Source organism: Leopardus geoffroyi, chromosome C2 (genome assembly GCF_018350155.1).
Source record: "Leopardus geoffroyi isolate Oge1 chromosome C2, O.geoffroyi_Oge1_pat1.0, whole genome shotgun sequence".
Taxonomy (NCBI): Eukaryota; Metazoa; Chordata; class Mammalia; order Carnivora; family Felidae; genus Leopardus; species Leopardus geoffroyi.
Window position 1 is genome coordinate 130,439,949 of NC_059333.1, and position 18,419 is coordinate 130,458,367.

The 18,419-nt window shown below is 36.0% G+C and overlaps 1 protein-coding gene across 3 annotated transcripts in view; it reads right to left on the reverse strand.

The window, feature by feature from the left end:
* The window catches only part of DNAJC13 (DnaJ heat shock protein family (Hsp40) member C13), a 125,532-nt gene that overhangs the window by 33,705 nt on the left and 73,408 nt on the right, over positions 1–18,419 (reverse strand). For all 3 annotated transcript variants that reach the window (XR_006718734.1, XM_045503630.1, XM_045503629.1), the window contains 12 exons: positions 17,079–17,183; positions 16,059–16,261; positions 14,891–14,975; positions 12,092–12,246; positions 11,596–11,641; positions 9,428–9,582; positions 7,886–8,087; positions 6,463–6,578; positions 4,878–4,956; positions 3,120–3,255; positions 1,524–1,708; positions 1,007–1,081 (listed from right to left, as the gene is read on the reverse strand). Coding sequence is in view for 2 of the 3 variants with exons in the window: in XM_045503630.1 (XP_045359586.1) it covers positions 1,007–1,081; positions 1,524–1,708; positions 3,120–3,255; positions 4,878–4,956; positions 6,463–6,578; positions 7,886–8,087; positions 9,428–9,582; positions 11,596–11,641; positions 12,092–12,246; positions 14,891–14,975; positions 16,059–16,261; positions 17,079–17,183 (1,542 nt within the window). In the remaining variant the exon portion in view is untranslated. The remainder of the gene's footprint in view (positions 1–1,006; positions 1,082–1,523; positions 1,709–3,119; positions 3,256–4,877; positions 4,957–6,462; positions 6,579–7,885; positions 8,088–9,427; positions 9,583–11,595; positions 11,642–12,091; positions 12,247–14,890; positions 14,976–16,058; positions 16,262–17,078; positions 17,184–18,419) is intronic.

Below are 18,419 nucleotides of genomic sequence, written 5' to 3' on the forward strand. Positions count from 1 at the left end.
ACTTATTAACATTGCAGAACTAACAATTCTACTTATTTACCACACTTCAAAATAAAGTATGAAACTAAAAAGCTTGTACTCATTTAAGTGTTTATATTTATTTTTGAGAGAGAGAGAGAGAAAGAATCAGATGTGAATGGGGGAGGGGCTGAGAGAGAAGGGGACACAGAATCTGAAGCAGGCTCTGGGGTCTGAGCTGTTAGCACAGAGCCCAACATGGGGCTCAAACCCACCAACCACGAGATCATGACCTGAGCCGAAGTCAGACGCTTAATCAACTGAGCCACCACCCAGGCACCCTGTACTTGTTTGTTTTATATTCTAAAATTTGCTAGCATAAAAAGGACCACACAAAAAGATGCATTCTACAATGATCTTAATGAATTCCTGATGGATTTTTCTCTCAATAAGTTCAATTATAACCTTAACAGAAAAAAAACAAACTATAGTGATGGATTGTTATATCTAAGATGACGAATGTTAGGTGAACCTGTGGTAATCATTTCGCAGTATATGTAAATCAAAGCATCATGCAATATGCCTTAAATTAATACAATGATGTATGCCAACTGCTTCTCAATACAACTGGAAAAACATGACTAGAGATGGGAGAGGGAGGTAGAGAAGGAAATTACGGAAGGAGCAGATGATAAGTGAAAAAAGAATGGCAAAATGACAAATGTTTGTAAGTGGATGGTGGGGATATAAGAGTTCATCATACTATTCTCTAAGGAAAAAAAAATCAAGCCACTAGATTCCACGTGATTTAGTGTAGTACTTAAGTGTGATAAAGAAACCAATAGCCTCAGTATCACCTGAGAATTTGTTAAAAGCATATTCAGTCCTCTACCCCAGAACCACTGAATCAGAAACTATGGGCAGCAGCCCAAGTAGGGGTCAGTCACCCACGTTTTCATGAGCCCTCCAAGTGATTCTCATAGAAGTTCAAGTTTCAATTACTACTGGTCTAGTGTAACTGTCTTGGAACCATACATTTTAGCCTCACCTGTACTGACATGTCACTTGGTTTACTAGAACGATTCAAGACAGCCACACAGCGACTAAATGCCTCCTGTAACACCTGAAGAGAAAGAAGTTATCCATTAATCACCCATTTTGACTTAAAGTCTGAAAAGTCTTTTCTGGTAGGAATAAAATATTAATGACCTTTTAATGTTAGATACTTGGTAAATAAATGTTTGCTCAATTAACATTTGTTAAACAAGTAAAAGATCCCTAGAAGTTTTTTGTTTTTTTTTAACATTCCCAATAAGCTATTTTGTGAGCAGTTAAGGTTATCAATTTTGAATCAAATACTTTCCATTTCACATTATGAAATAAAGCTTCATTTCTACCTTTAATTTTAATGCTAGAATATGGAGAATATAACATGTTATTTGGTGGAATAAATTAAGGTAAGAAATTCCATCAATTGTACTTGGTGAATTCTCTATCGCCAAAAGTCATGCAATGTGCCTCAACTAGCTTGAAGAGAAAGAAGGACAGAGGTCATCCCATATTACCTCAATTCCATTCTCCCTCCTGAGCTCTTCAGCATTGAGGGCCGAGCAGTTAACAGTATGGAAAGCTAGCTCTGTAGCAGCGGGCAACAATGGTGATTCTTTTGAGAACAGGAGGTCATCTGAAGTTTCCATTGTTATAGTCCTAATTAGCATGGGGTATCCTGCATATTTATAAGGCTGTAAATCTGAAATAATCAAAAGTTAGTGTTGGGAAAACAGTAAGCAAAACAAAAATTGATTGTCATGGTTTTAAGTTAATTCTGACACTATGTTCAATTGTGTTCCCTTAAAAAAAATGACAAAATATTTAACATCTTAAATGTCTCCTAATTCTAGTTCATAAAAATAAATTAAACCTAGTGTAAATCCCTTGGATCTTTCCTTTTCTAGCATACTTGTTTGGCTGATTTCTCTAAAATTTTTCTGCCCCCAAATAGATTACTTTCTGGTAGATTAAACTTTATTAAACTTAAGTATGTAGTGGTTTTGATCCTTTGCAAAATATCTACTTTCTACATTGTCCACGGAATCTTTGTAACTTTTCATGTGACCGCAGACAGCACAGACAGATCAGGACCCCACACCAGAACTTATTTATAAATCCCCTTTGGGAAAAGTGGGAGGTGCAGCCTGAAAAAACATTATGACCTTGATAATAAACCAATGGTGAGCCACAAGTGCAACTCTAATATAGTTATTAGCCATTAAAATGTAACCAATGGTTTGAAAAAGACTTGTTTAAAGTCATTTTGATTAGTGGTAAATGCCATATAACTAAATGCTTTACAAATGTGTTCTGTTCAATTCATATGCAAAAGTGAATCAATTAGTTACTGCTCTCAAACTGCTAGATCCCCATGCTGTCCCGTGTAATACTAAAACTGCAATCCCACTTGTCTTCAATTACCCAACAGTCCTGCTTATCTCAAATCCCCACTGTCCTCTCTTCCTTCTCTCCCAACATCATCCTACAGAGCAAATGGGTCTCTTACTCTTGGCTTCAAGCCAAGTTCAGTTCCAAAGACTGCAGTCTTGAAACTAACTTCCCATCCCCAACAAAGCCTTTAAAGTTTTCATTTTCCTGGCTTTCTGGTTATTGTTAACAGCAAATGGCACTGCAAACATGCTGGAAATTCCCAATAATCTTGTACTGTGAAATCATACCTATTTCTTCTACAATTATGGTTTGCAAACTATCCCATAGGATCAGAGGGTTTTGAGAGCTACCATAGGAAATGAGAAGTATGAGAAAAGTATATGATCACATGAAAAGTTTCTATTGGTTTTAAAGACCAGACCATTCTTTAGAAGCTTTTAAAGTTATGAACAGGCACAAAAAGCTAACGTCCTTCCAGAAGGAGTAACAAAAACTTGCTGGAAATGCAAAATACTAAAAAACATAGGTAAGAAGTGGAAAGTATAAAAACAAACAACATTTTGGCCCTTCCAATAGAAAACTGCCCTTTTACTCTAAAATGCAATTCTAAGAATCTTATGCAATAACTCTAAATCTATTAAAATATACTGTAGAAACAAGTAACATGGTAGATATCAGCTGGAAGGTAAATTAGAATTCGAAAATAACACATGCCTTACCTTCTTTATGACGGTTGAAGAGGATGCTCTGTGTTTTCAAAATTAAAATTATATTCTCTGGATCTGGCCCATCCACTATTTTTGCTGATTTGGTACATAAAAATTCATATGCTTTATTTACTTTTTCAAACATATCCTGTATATGACCAAACGTAATTAACTTTTAGTGTGGAAGATCTCAAACCAAACAGCTGGTCTGTATTTTACCATTAACTTCTTAGTTATTATTTTGTTTTTTACATTAAGGAATTCATTCCAATTGTAATCTAGCTGGTACACTCAAGGTGAAACCTTCCCGCCCCGCCCCGCCACCAAATAGCTATTTACTGACCTTAATACCATTACTAAAAAATTCTTCTTCACTTGGTTTATACCATATATGTCATATTGAACTCATACATATAAAGACAGTTTCTGAGCTATTATAAAAATAATAAGAGCTGTTTATGGAGTACTGCAGCAGGCATTGTACTAAATATGCATTACAAACATTATCTCATTTAATCCTCCAAAAGTCCATATGAAGTGTGAACAGTTATATCCTCATCTAGGGTCACAAAGTCAACTGGTGATGGGCTAAGACTTACACCCAGGTCTGACTCCTAAATCCATGTCTTAAATGACAACACCATATTATGTTCCTTGATCTACATGCTGATTCTTGTGTGTCATATTGTTTTACTACCATAGCTTTATAGAGTATTTCAACATCTGGTATTAAGTCTAGCAATTTAATACTGATTTAAAAATTTCTTCCTATCTTGACTGTTTTCTCTCCCAGATGAATCTGAATTGCTACACATTTCTCAAAAAATCCCAGGCTTTTGATTTAAAATGTCTTAAACATATAAAAGCAGTATCTTTTCTTTTTAAAAAAAAATTTTTTTTAAATGTTTATTTTTGAGAGCAAGACAGAGAGAGACAGACAGACAGACACAGAGTGTGAGCAGGGGAGGGGGAACCAGAGAGGTAGACACAGAATTAGAAGCAGGCTCCAGGCTCCGAGCTGCCAGCACAGAGCCTGATGCGAGGCTTGAACCCATGAACCTTGAGATCATGACCCGAGCTGAAGTCAGATGCTCAACCAACTGAGCCACCCAGGCATCCCAGCAGTATCTTTTCAATACCAAGTCTTCCCATTCAGGAGTAATGTCTGTCTTTAATTTAAAAAATATTAACCTTGAAATCAGTGGAAATTACTCCAAGTTTCTATGAATAAGCTATCAGTTGTAGTTATAGAAATCATACTGTGTGATTTCATCTTTTATGTAATCTTTCTTGGTATTTTCGTAGGAAGCTGAAGAGGCAGGATCAGGAAATACCACCACCAGGTAACTTTTAAGTCTGATCCAAATTTTCTATTTTTTCAGTTAGAACAATATGAAGTTGAATGTCATTAGAAAAAAAAAAAAATCACCCAAAGCAATTCAGATGGCCATAACGTCACCTACAAATTAATTACATTCATCCACATTCTTAACATTCAATTATTCATGTGACTGCCCATTAGACTTAATTCTTAGACATGAGAAAATATCCACTAGTTACTAGTATAAGGGCAGTCCTTCTGGTAAACTGAGAGGGAGGACCATTCATGCACAAACCAGGGGCATATGGGCCACAGGTTAATGTAACATACACTGGGCATTACGAGGCGGGCACGAGCACAGAGAGTGAATATACCTTTTTTCCACCTAAAACATTAATAGAGCAAAAGGAAGTCAACCCAAAAGTCCTAATTCCAAAGGTAGTACATACCCTCCCTTCTGGATTCTTATCAGGGTGGTACTTCTGTGCAAGTCTGAAGTAAGCTTTTCTAATCTTGCTCTCATCATGCCTGTTAAATAGCAAAATTATTTTATGAACAGAGTAAAGTACAAGAAAAAAATTTATATAATCATTTAAAATGATACTGTAAGAATCTTACTTTTATTATATATGATCACATAGTAGGCATCAAATTAAACCCAGTAAGATTCAAGTAAGAATTTTTTTGTAATGTTTATTTATTTTGGGGAGAAAGGAAGAGGGACAGCACGTGTGCGCAAACAGTGGAGGGGGAGAACGAAAAGGCAGAAGATCCAAAGTGGGCTCTGTGCTGACAGCAGGGAGCCCAATGAGGGGCTTGAACTCATGAACCGCAAGATCATGACCTGAGCTGAAATTGGACATTCAACTGACTGAGCCACCAAGACGCCTGAAGAGTATTCTTTACATACAAAAGATAAAACCTCAATGTTCCCTATGGAAGGTTATCATTCACTTCAAATCACAAAACTGTATTTGAAGAACTAAGAAAATTTTTTTCCAATTTTTCAAACTGTCACTTCAAACTCTATAATTTTAAGTAATATTGACTATTAGCCTTGCCAAAAATGTATAAAATGTATAAAATCAGACTTAAGAAAATGTCTTTTAAACCACTTTTCTCTAATATTATCTATTCTACTATAAAAACTTCACTTATATATTAATGAAGTAAATGCACACTCTTTCCTATACATCTTAGCGTCCTAGATATATTGCTACCAAATCTATTCCTCACATGTAACACAAATAGTAGGAGGAAGGGGGAAGATGAGTATATGAGTGACGACCATGTGGCAGGTACAGTACCAGGTGTTTTACATTATTTCAGTTAATAGAGAGCAAAACCTGTACCAGCAAGACAGAAAAATGTTAATTCTAACAAATTTGTAATAAATGATAATCACATGGATACAGTTCCATATGGTTATTCCCACAGGTGTATACATATCAAAGAATAGGCAAAAAAAAAATGTAAAAACCGTTGTTTAATAACTCAGTCTTTGAGGCGCCTGGGTGGCTCAGTCGGTTGAGCGGCCGACTTTGGCTCAGGTCATGATCTCGCGGTCCGTGAGTTCGAGCCCCGCGTCGGGCTCTGTGCTGACAGCTCAGAGCCTGGAGCCTGTTTCGGATTCTGTGTCTCCCTCTCTCTGACCCTCCCCCGTTCATGCTCTGTCTCTGTCTCAAAAATAAATAAACGTTAAAAAAAAATTTTTTTTAATAACTCAGTCCTTGATATTAATATTCTAAGGCAAGTAGGGGCGCCTGGGTGGCTCAGTCGGTTAAGCATCCGACTTCGGCTCAGGTCATGATCTCACAGTCTGTGAGTTTGAGCCCCGTGTCGGGCTCTGTGCTGACAGCTCAGAGCCTGGAGCCCATTGAGATTCTGTGTCTCCCTCTCTCTCTGCCCCTCCCCTGTTCATACTCTGTCTCTCTCTGTCTCAAAAATAAAATAAAATGTTAAAAAAAAAAATTAAAAAAAAAATATTCTAAGGCAAGGCAAACTTTTACTATTACAATACTGAAAATAACTCACGGGCCCTGTCCTTGAGGGAGATTAAGCACTTCATAAGCATCATCTATTGACATTGTAGGTGGCTTCTTTTCAACTTCCTTCTTCCAGGCATCAAGAGTATCTTTTAGAAGCTTAACCTTAAAGACAGAGGATTAAAATTTATATCTTTTATGAAAGTAAAACTATTTCAGAATGTAATTATAAATTACAGAATTCTTGTGCTGTATTTAAACTGACATTTCTGGGCTATCCAACTATTACGGTTTTCTGAAATACACATAACCAAAGTCACTGCTAAATAAGTAGCAGGGTATCTGCTACAGGGCTACATTCCTCTCTTTTTCTTATGTGTTATTTTTATTCTCTGACAATTTCTGTCTTTACTTTTAATTGTTAAAGAAATGTTCAGAAAGCACCGAAAATTTTGAAATTAGTGGATACACTGCAGTAGGAAAGAAAGCAGTATATGGTTACATGCTTCTCAAAGTGATCTAATGTAATCACCGGTAAGCTGACATTCAAACAAATCTAAGAGACAGTAAGTAAAACCAAGAGAGTCTGGGTAGCAGGTCAGAAGAAGAAAGCCAATATTTACTGCATGCATTTATGCCAAGGAGCTAGATGCTTTACAGCCTGTAGCAGACTTAATTCTTGTACAAAATTTCGTTAATACATGAAACCATTCAGATTCTTTGAGATAGCACCATGTTTCCCACTTAGTAAGTGGTAGAACTGGATTCAAACCTAAGTCTGACTAAAAAGCCCATACTTTTCTATTGCATGCTGAATCCATAACAGGTAGCAGAGATAGCTGTCTTTATCTGGTCACAATAAAGAGGCAATGCCTAAGATGGCAACTGTTCTGAAATCTTTTGATGATAAGGATAATGGTATAACCACTGCTAAACTAAAAAACCAACAGGGGCACCCAGGCCCACTTTATTCCAGGCTTCCAGCAGATATCCAAGGGCTCAAGTTGGAGGGTTCCCAAGGGCACTGTGGACAGGCTACTATATAAAATAGTAGGTCCCACTTACTGCCTCCTATGTGTGCCAGGAAACATGCTATTTTTCATATGAATTCTCAATCTTCCCAACCACATGAGATAGTTGCTATTAGTAGTAGTAGTAGTAGTACTGTTACTGTAACGGAGGCTTAGAGAAATCAAGCAATGTTAAATACACCTACTAATGGCCAAACTGAGACTCAATCCCAGACTGCCTAATTCCAACATCTGCAAGCTTACTCAATATGGTATAAAGACAAGCTTCTATATTTGGGATTTATCCAAATATATTACATTACACTCAGAGGTACACAGTCCTTAAATAAGAGGGAACATTTAAGGAAGCTATTATCCTTATCAGAGAAGAAATAAATACCCAGGAGTGATTAGAAGCTATTTTTACAGTTTGAGAAGGCACAAATTAACCTACTGACTTACCGGATCTTTAATGGGCCAATCTGGAAACCGGAGTGTATCGCAAAGTTGTTTGAGGTAATAAATATTACAAAATAGTTCATTTTCTAGTTGTGGATAGTTGATTACTGGGATGGGACAATACTGATAAAGTGCTCTTGTATTACTCTGAAGACGTGGTGTGAAATCAGCAAGATGGGCAGCAATCTTCTCTATCATGAGGCGTCTACAATTAGAAAACTCTCCAAGCATTATGAAAGGATTATTTTATTAAAAAAAAAAAGGTTAAGACAGGTAATCATGCACAATATTTACGTGGATCTTCTTTAGAGTAACTCAATTATTGGCCTAAAATGTGTGTTTATAAGAATGTTACTGAGAATATTCCATACTTGTTATGTAAAAAGTCTCAATGGATATAAACTTATTTATAATACTTATCTATAAGGACAAGCATAGAACAAAAGGCTGATATTCCCAGTCCTTCCAAAAATCAGTCATTAGAAGGTCAAATGGTATTGAATTTGCATACTTCATGCAACACATGAGGGCATAACCAGGGGACTAAGTTTACTAGCACCTCAAAGAAGCTCACTACACAGTATTTATTATAATTAACAATCTGGTGTCTGGCCCTCAGTTCAGCAGAAATTTGATCGGATTAGTATACAGACAGCTATATCTTTTAGACAGGGACTTATATTAACCAATCTCAGGGGAAAAATATTCCATAGAAAAGTTGTGTTGTAAACTTCTTTATATTCCTATACATTTGTTCCCAATGAAAAGCATGATTGTCACACAGAATACATTGTTGGCTAGCACATGCCAAGTCTACGGGTCAACCTACCTGACAAGCCAAATGATAACCAGCAAGAGGCACTGTGAGTGTGAAGTCAGCCAAGGGAGGGAATAACAGACTCAGATCAACCGCCATCCAACTAAGAGGACTGAGGGGTTCTCCACAATAGTGGTGGCCTTGACACTGGACCTATGAAGTGTGCAGTCTTTTTCTAGACACAGCCTGTCTGGATGCTGACGTCTGCTTCTGTGCCTCTACTTTTTCTTGTTTTCCAAGGCTTTTCCTCCTCAAGGGCATTCTTTAGGAAAGCTAATTTCCACATTAAGGTCAAAATGTGCTAAGGGCCTCATTCTAAAATGAATTGGGGTATCTCTGGTATGATCCATTCTATGTGGGCACAGTCTTTAGTGGGGGACAGCTCTGTTTCCAAATACCAAGGAGGCGTGTCTTGATTTTATCCCTATATATTCCTTACATACACTGCCTAAAATTCTACCAGTTCCATAGACTGACTTAAGCATCACCAGTGGTAACAGGGTCAACCTTATGTAAAGCTCTATTAAGGTAACAGTAACTCTGTCAAATCATGTTAGATTAGAAAAAAGCTCATGGCCTCGTCAAACTCATCCCTTGATTTGGCACCAATGATTACTGTAGCTTGGATTGTGTAACTAGTGAAAACAGTTCTTTTAACAGAAGTCAAACCAGGTGGCAAGAGGCAAGGATTCTGAGTATACAATACAAACAATCAGTTGGCTATTTACCTCATTTCACTGCTCCAGATTGCTTCTGGAGTATCAAATTCTCCCAGAAAAATCTCAGAAAACTTTTCAGGCTCATAATTTTCTAAGTAACAAACCATTGCTTCTGGTAGGATGTGTCCAAGTATACTTCTCTGAAAAATATCTTGTCCTTTTGTCTTTAAAACAAAACACAAAAACACTAAAGTTACCGTTCAATTTTCTAATAAATGAAAGAGGGTTAGGGAATATTTTAAGAAAACAACCAGAACAAATTGCTTTTACATTCTGTGAAGGGGAAGATGTCTGGTATTAACTGGCTTTGGCATGAGGTTCAAGGTAGAATTAACACTATCTGGGCCTCCAGCAGAGTCTTAAGCTCGTCAGATGTCAGGGGCTGCCGACATTATTTAGGATGATCTGCTTGGACCACATGTAATAGTAAAGGACAGCACAAGGAGAGATGCCACCAAGACTTATATCAATTTTGCAGTTTTCACCTAGAACTGCTTCTGTTTTCAAAAACAAGTTAAGTCCAGAAAATCAACATCTTAAAAAGCCTGTCCTCAGGAAGTGTGGCTATTTAGATGGAAAGTATCTATTCAAGGTAATTATAATTAACTGTATTAAGAACTTCATATTCTCTGGCTGGCAAATGGGAGTCAGGAGAATGATCATACTTTATCATACTAAATTTTAAAACTCATTTCTTTACCTGATGGAAATAAAATCCTAAGGACTATAAATACTTTTCTTTTTTCCTTCTAGGCAAAGTGAGAATGTTTTATTCCTCTAGGATCTGACAAAGAGACAGAAGAAAAAACCCAGACACGGTTTTACCACCTAGTGCCAAGACAAATTAGATGATAAATACTTTCAGGCTTTTTTGCTAAATTCACTATCCGTTAAATTTTGGGACAAAGAATTGGTGGTTTTGTTCTTTAGAATACCATTATTTGGGGGGCGCCGGGTGGCTCAGTTGGTTAAGCATCTAACTTTGGCTTAGGTTCATGGGTTTGAGCCCCATGTCGGGCCCTATGCTGACAGTTCAGAGCCTGGAGCCTACTTCATATTCTGTGTGTCCCTCTATCTCTGCCCCTCCCCTGCTCGTGTTCAGTCTGTCTCAAAAATAAACATTAAAAATAAAATAAAATAAAATAAACCATTATTTGGTTAGTTTTTGCATCTAGAGTTCTGTTACAAACACAGTTTTGCTGTAATTATTCAAAATACTGTTAGGTGAAATGATATATCATTTTTGTTATAAAAATTTGAAAAAAAGATTCCATATGCATAACTGCACAGAAAAAAAGGGGAAAAAAAGAAATGCCAAAAAATGCCTAATGTTATACTGTGATGGTCGCATTAATTTTTTTAAAACTCTTTTTATATTCTCATTTTCTATTTGTATAAAGCTGCGGAAATTATACTGCCATGGGCATCACTTTAATATTATTAGATTATTTTCCAGGCCTTCCCTGGATGCTCTAGAAAACATGACATTATATCACATTGTCAAAGAGGTGTAACATTCCTTGGTTAGTGTCCTCAGCAGTGGACTGCTGTTGGTTTATTATTCTGCTCACAATAAAATCTGAAAATCAATGCTCCGTGAAAACTCTAACAAAATTTGAATCATCTTTCAGTTATATTTTGACAATAAATACCTCTGTAAAATACAGGTATAAAGTTTCAGGTTGTCAAAGCTATCTGGATGAACCTTAGCTTTTTTTGGATGCCTATTTTTCTTCCCCAGTAAAATGGCAAGGATACTTGAAAGCACCTGAAGAATTAAATAGCTTCAAAAAAGAAATTGGCACTTCTGCCACCTGAGGATCTGAACAAAAAGAAGGATGAAGTCTTTACTGAATTTTAGCTGAGTGTGAGATTCAGATATATACTGAGGTATTTGTGGAAGTTATTAATCCAGGTTTTACACAATGGGAACAAGTTATATTCACAGCAGGGTCATGTTATAATTCATATCTGCAATTTCTAATGGGCTACATTTATTTTCATTAAAAAATATTAGCTTAGACTTTCTCTGTACAAGGTACCACAAGGAATGTGAAAGAGGAGTAAAACAGTACCTGCCCTCAAGTGCTTATAATCTAGTAAACATACACAGCTCAGGACAGTTTAGTGCCAAACAGCTTATGCAGCGTCAAGTTACATGAATTAATCTGGCTTACCTCCTCAGACTTGAAAGCCTGTTTGGTATGTGTATACTTCAAAAATCTAGAAAAAGAAATTACCTGTCAGACATAGGAACTGATTTAAATTAAGTAACCTTAGTTTTCTAAAGATCAGATTTTTTTATACTTAAATAAAAGCCATGAAAGGCAACTTGTAAAAATACATACTCCCAAATTGTTTAATTTCTAATTAAGGCAAGAACTTAAATGAATTAGAAAGATTTTTAAATGATGGTCATATTAAGAATATATAATATGAAAAATTATCTAATTTGAAGAAAAAAGCAAAATGTCAAACTGTACGTGCAATATGAACATAGTGATGTTAAATACATATTAAAACTGTATAAAAGATGGTGATAAATTCTCACGTTAGATGTGGTAAAGTGGTATAATTATTTTCCCCATTCTAATTTCCAAATTCTCAGACATATAAACAGCTGTCCATGTACATTTGAAATAATTTTAAATAGATTACCATTAAAGTTCTTACCGAGCAACAGGAAGCACATTGGAACCTGTATACATCATGATAAAGAAAAATACTCCACTAAGATAAAGACGAGGTAACTGTGGGTTATCTTGCATGATATGGTATAACAAAATCGCAACCTTCTCAACAAGTATAGGGTCAAAGGTCAGCAGTAGCTAAAAAAATAAAATGTTTTTGTTACTGGATTATAAAAAAACTTGCAATAACATCATTTACTTCACGCTTATGTACTTCATGTGCTGAGGTTACACTTTCTTATATGTAATAAGTTACAAAATAAAAATCTGTGGGATTTAGTAAGCTACTGTCTACCAGACTCATCAGATTTGAAAATTAATTCATTTAACAACATTTAATGCAGAGAGAGTAAAATATTGAGAACTGTTCAAAACTTATTCAGAAAAGACCCAAAGATGCCTGAAACTATGCTGTCATAATTACAGATAAAACCGTTTCTTATGCAGGAATCTTCTTAGGTGGCCTTTGTTAATGACAAAATAAAAAAGAAAAAGGTAGGTATGCTTTGGGTTAGTTTCAGGATGTCAAGAATTCCCTGGAGACTACTTGAGAACTCAAGGAGCAGAGAAAAACTATCAGTGCACACTAACAGTACTAAAAAATGAATCTACAAGTACAAGTAGAAGGAACGTGGGTGACCAAATACTAGTGGTACGTTTACTGCTGGCCGAAAGTACTAAGAGACGTGATCTCTAAAAAAAATGTGAGCTAGTAATACTTAAGGGAATATCCGGGGCCACCAAAAGGAGTCTGGGCTTTTGAAAATCATATAGAGTTGCTATGAATAAACATTTGATCAAGAAATTTTCTAAGTCTTATCTTAACACAAGTGGCACTTCACTTTTCTATAAACATTTCCAAAGAATCCCCAGTGTTGGGTCAAATGCCACTAGTACAAAAAAATAACAAGAGTAAATACTAGCTCACACTAGGAGGTCAAAGTTCCAGACTCAGGAGACTAAACTGGTGTATGTCTTGCCTTTTAGTAAACTAGATTTCTCTGTGTTCCGGTGTCTTATCTGTTCCTCAAGGTATTTTGATGTAGTATTTAGTACTATGAGATATTTTACAAAGGAAAAACAGATACAGTAACAGGATTTTCCCTAGTGTTAGTAGCAGTCGTAGCTCAAGACTTGACATCATTTTAATTAAAATATGGGAATAAGCAGGCAAAAACTCAGAATATTTGAAATTAAGACTATACCAGAAAACCTAGGACATTCACTCACTGTATCTTAGACACACTCTAAAAATTCCAAAGCTGTATCAAAAGGTAAAACCGGTGTACTCTTAAAGTCAAATGAAGTACAGAAATCTGTACCAACCGATGTAGATAATGTGTTCCTGAAAACTACTATAGCTGCCTGTGTTTAGCAAGAGTAAGGTCTCCCAGAATACAGGAAATTAAAGAAAAATAAAATATGTTCTAAAAGTATTTTTTGAACTCAGTATATACAAAATATATACACTATTAAGAGCAGTTAGAGTTAAAAATTAAATTCTTCTCCTGAGTCATTTTAATTGTTCAGCTATTACTAGAGATTTTTTAGTTAATTTAAACGGACTCTTCCCCTCGAAAGCTTCATGTTATACCAACCACATCTTTTTTTTTTTTTCCCAGTCATTCTTTCCTGGCCTGAAATTCAACAATGTTCGCATTCACTTCTTTCTTTTCAGTTCCCTGATTCTTGAAAATAATGCTCGGGAGAGGTAGATTTTCTAGGCCTTTATCTACATGTCCAGAAGAGAAGGCAAATCCCTCTTTTCATTCTACCTCACATAAGCAGCCACACAGTTCTCTAGGCTGGGGTGGATGGCGGGTTACAAGAAAGAACTGCAGTGTTCTTTCATGTAAGCACTGAAACAGAACGGTCCACAACAGAAAAGCATACAAATTTTGCAATGCTGATATGCTTAAGTAACAGAAGTCAGTGGGGGGTGGGGTGGGTAGTCAATAGGGTACTAGCACTGTATTTCAGAACTCTTTTTCATTATCAGTGACTTGCACAGGCACTTACTTACCTATCCATGAATGTAAAAATATACAAACTAAGTAATTCTCCTTTCCCATTTCACATCAATGTTTAAGTGATATGTACAAACAGCAAAGTTACTGGCATATATATACTTTAAAGTCACATCATGTGTGGTTAATATAAAAAATAAGATTTAACAATAGGACACTCCATAGACAGGAGGGAAGCACTGACCTGAAATCTCTGGGACCTGACTTATTTGGATTTAATGCTAATCTGGAGATACCTTAATTCCAGAACAGCAGAATAATGAGGGGGAAAAAAAGAAGAAAAGATACTTTAGTATATCCTGCATAATTCCAACTGAATGTACCGGATCAGCTGCTGTCCATGGAAACATTTAACTGAAAAGAGTCAAAACACTGAGGCAAACTGGCAAGACAGCTGTGATTATTTCTTGAGACACAGCCCAGCACATGTCCATTTCTGGCCCACTAGTGTGCTTCCCAAGAGTCCTAACTTCAATGGTGTGATTCTAAGAATGAATAAAGAAAACCTTTTGAAAATAATTCTGGAGTCTGGGGGCTTCCCATGTTTAGGCTCTTGGATACACAATCTTCCACAGTTTATTCAGAATATCAACTCAATTAGAAGTAAACTAAATGTAAATCAAAGTTGAGGCTTTTTGGAAATGGAATAGACTACAATAAAAAAAAAAAAAAGACTAGGGTTCATAATAAAATTGAACAAGGGAGAATGACTCTTAAAATACTGTTTCTAATTTGATAACATAAAGGTAACTCACCTGAATGATATGGGGTAGGCAAGCGCTGTCTGATAGCAGTCTTTTCACTCTGGGTAGAGGCCGAATGATGGCATTATCTTGATCCCTAGAAAATATTTTCTAAGGTCGGCATTTAATATATCTATTAAAATTTGTATGTGCAGAGCATAGGACATTCTACTAGGCATGAAGCATGTTACCTTACTTTTTTGTTAATGAAGACTAAGCTCTCATACAGCTGGGAACATGATTAGGTATTTTGGTTTAAATCTATTTGGCTGCTTAATATGACTTCATTTCCTTCCATAAGATTTCCTTGAAAAACAGTACCCTAGAAGAGCCAAAGACTCTTATTTATTATTTAATTGATTAAACTTGGTGTTGTCCAACACACTGTCAGAGGATATTTCCCCCCAAAGGGCATATCAAACGTTGTTACATAAATTTAAACCTTAGTTTAACTACTCTCAGTATTTTCCACGTATAGCTTTAATTTTAATGCTACATTTTTTCTAAATGCTAATTGTATGCTTTCAAGTGTGATCTGAATTTTAAAGAGAATTGGAACCATGAAAGCTTCAAGTGTTATAAAATTGATAGTCCCTCTGTAGTTTCCATCACAAAATATCTTTAGTACAGTAATAAACAAAATGATGCATATGCAAATATTTTATAAAGATAGAAAAATTCCCTGCAACAGTTATAATTATCACTGTATAACAAACTCTCACCTTTACTGATAAAGTGGAACAAGACCTGCGGCAAGATGTGGGCTTAGGCTCAAGTTCTATACCAGGAGTGGCTAACGTGACAGATGAAGAGCTGCTGGTGGCACTCACCGCTGTCTAGGACTACAGTGTATTTATTTCAAATGTTCATGCCTGCTTGCTATGAATGTGACAATTGTTACTGTTGCCAGAGTGTAGCTAGTAAGCCTCAATTTGGTAGCTTCAGAGAAGTCTCCCAGAGAAAGTTACCTTCTAGCTACTTTATCAATATAATTTGCAAGTTATTTCTTCTGTTTCAAAAGCTCCAAAACTCAGCAACATTCTCTCAAGGTCACAAAAGGAATATCCTTGCTCTAAATCACCAGACCAATCCCATGTTGTTACTGAGGAAGCACCCATTGGGAGAGAACAAGACATTTCAGAGTACCTCTTAACCATGGAAATGTTCAATTACATTTTACCTGCTTGGAAAATATCCACACATTGTGATCAACATGTTCAATATAAGGGTAGCAAGGTCAGTTTCATTTAGTACAGCCTGTCCACTGGCTAACAGACACCACTTAAGCTGAGGTATTGCCTGAAGTGGTCGCCATCCATCCATGCCTTGAGCCCAGCATCTGGTTTTTGCATTTAACATTCCTTTGGTCCACAATTCTTGCATCTAAATGAATGGAAGCACCATTATTACAAACATGAATGAAGCAAAATGAAGTTTGCTAATGTCTTGTATTCTGTGATAAATACACGAACTATGGGAATTTACATGCAAGTGTACAATCAAAAAAACAGTAACAAACTTTTGTTGACAAGCCTTCAGGAACCTGAATTAGGTTACTGATGTAGGAAAATTACCATACAGTTGGTCAACCTGCAGAGCATAAAGAACATTGGAAAGAATGCAAACAGTAGGCAGATGGTAAAATGATCAAGATATAAACAAGCTAAAGGCTTGGTCTTCTATAAAACTATGTTTGGCTAAATTCCAACTGAGCCTGGGAGGGCAAGATCAAGTATCAGCAAACGTTAAGATGGAAATTATACCTGGATTGCACAGGCAACTTTCAATGAATTTCAGACTTCTTATTAAAGTTTACCTGTTCATTCCATAATAGAAGTGTTACAGTTTAAAAAGCTTATTAATACTTATAAGATTGTAATACCTTATAACTATTAAGGTAGCAACTATTATTATTTTAAAATTCATTAAAAATCTGAATGCTACCTCCATAACAAGGGCCCATAAACAGTAAGGTTTGAAGACACAACTGTGTCTGCATGTCTGTGTGTATGTGTATGTGTGGTTCTTTAGAACTGCAAGCCATCTAATCCTTCATATGGAAAATGAATGGCAGAGCCGTTGGAGCTAATGATAGTAATTCAAACCATAGTTTAACAATCTTCAACACCCCTACGTTTGCTAAGCAGCAGGGCATAACAAAGACTAAGACCATCACAAAAAGTTCTTCTAAGACACAAACCTCATGAAATCCATATGGGCCACTCCTCTCTTTGTCTGCATTGCCAAAGTACCATTCCTTTTCACTCTCTCTTTTCATATCTGGAGCAGCTTCAATTACATTGCTCTAAGTTTTAAAAAGATTTAGTTATTTTCCAAGGCAGAAATCTAAAGGGCCAGATATCATAAAAAGTAACACAGTACTAATTTCCTGGGTTTACATTCCTTTAGAAAATCACCTTTCACATGACTTTTTCAGAGTTAAGAATGTCTGACCTAGTAGTTCAAAAAAGCTATTTCCTTATTAATATGCATTTGAAATAAATGGTTTCCTAAATTCACTTGGCAATCGAAGTTAAATTCAAAGACATCTACATTCCCTATGGTCATTAATAAATTCTTAGTACAATAACATTTTAGTAGCAAAGAATATTACAAATAACTATATAAATAAACACATTAACCTTAAACCACAATGCTGAAAATCCTTAAATTCTTTTGAGGGAAAAAACTCATCCAACTAAAAGTTTCAATAAGCATCCAAGATCAAAGAGTTAAAATACCAAAAATTTTTAATACTATTAAACACTTTCAATTTACTACCCTCACTACAGATACTTATAATTTTATAGGTCAATGTTTATGAGAACCTAAGAGAAAAATTTTATGTAGTTAGTGTATTTTATTAAAACAAGATTTTAACTACCCTATTAACTTTTGGTTTGATTCATATAGAGAGGCACAGCAAAGTGGTCAAGAGCAAAGACTTCCAGATTCTAACTCTGGCTCTGTTTCTTAATGCATGACTTTGGACAATACACTTGGCTTCTCTGTCCCACAATTTCTTCATCTGTAAAATGGGAGATCTGTCATGGAATTTAAAGAGTTGATACATCATTGGGGCGCCTGGGTGGCTCAGTCGGTTGAGCATCCAACTTCGGATCAGGTCATGATCTCACGGTCTGGGGGTTTGAGCCCTGCATCGGGCTCTGTGCTGACAGCTCAGAGCCTGGAGCCTGCTTTGGATTCTGTGTCTCCCTCTCTCTCTGCCCGTCCCCTGCTCATGCTCTCTCAAAAATAAACATTAAAAATTTTTTTAAAGAGTTGATATATCACGTATACAAGAATAGTACCCGGTATACTGTAATGATATACATGCATTACAATTACTAGCATTTATCCCTGATAATAGAAAATGCCATATTCTAAATATTCATCAAATAGCACTTTTGTACACAATTCAGCCAAAAACTAAGACAGAATATCTCAAACCAGATTAAACAAAAACAAACCACCACAAAAATCACCAAGCTAGGTATAGGTCTCTTGTACAAGTTAGGTGTCAGAAAAGGCCTTTTAGTAA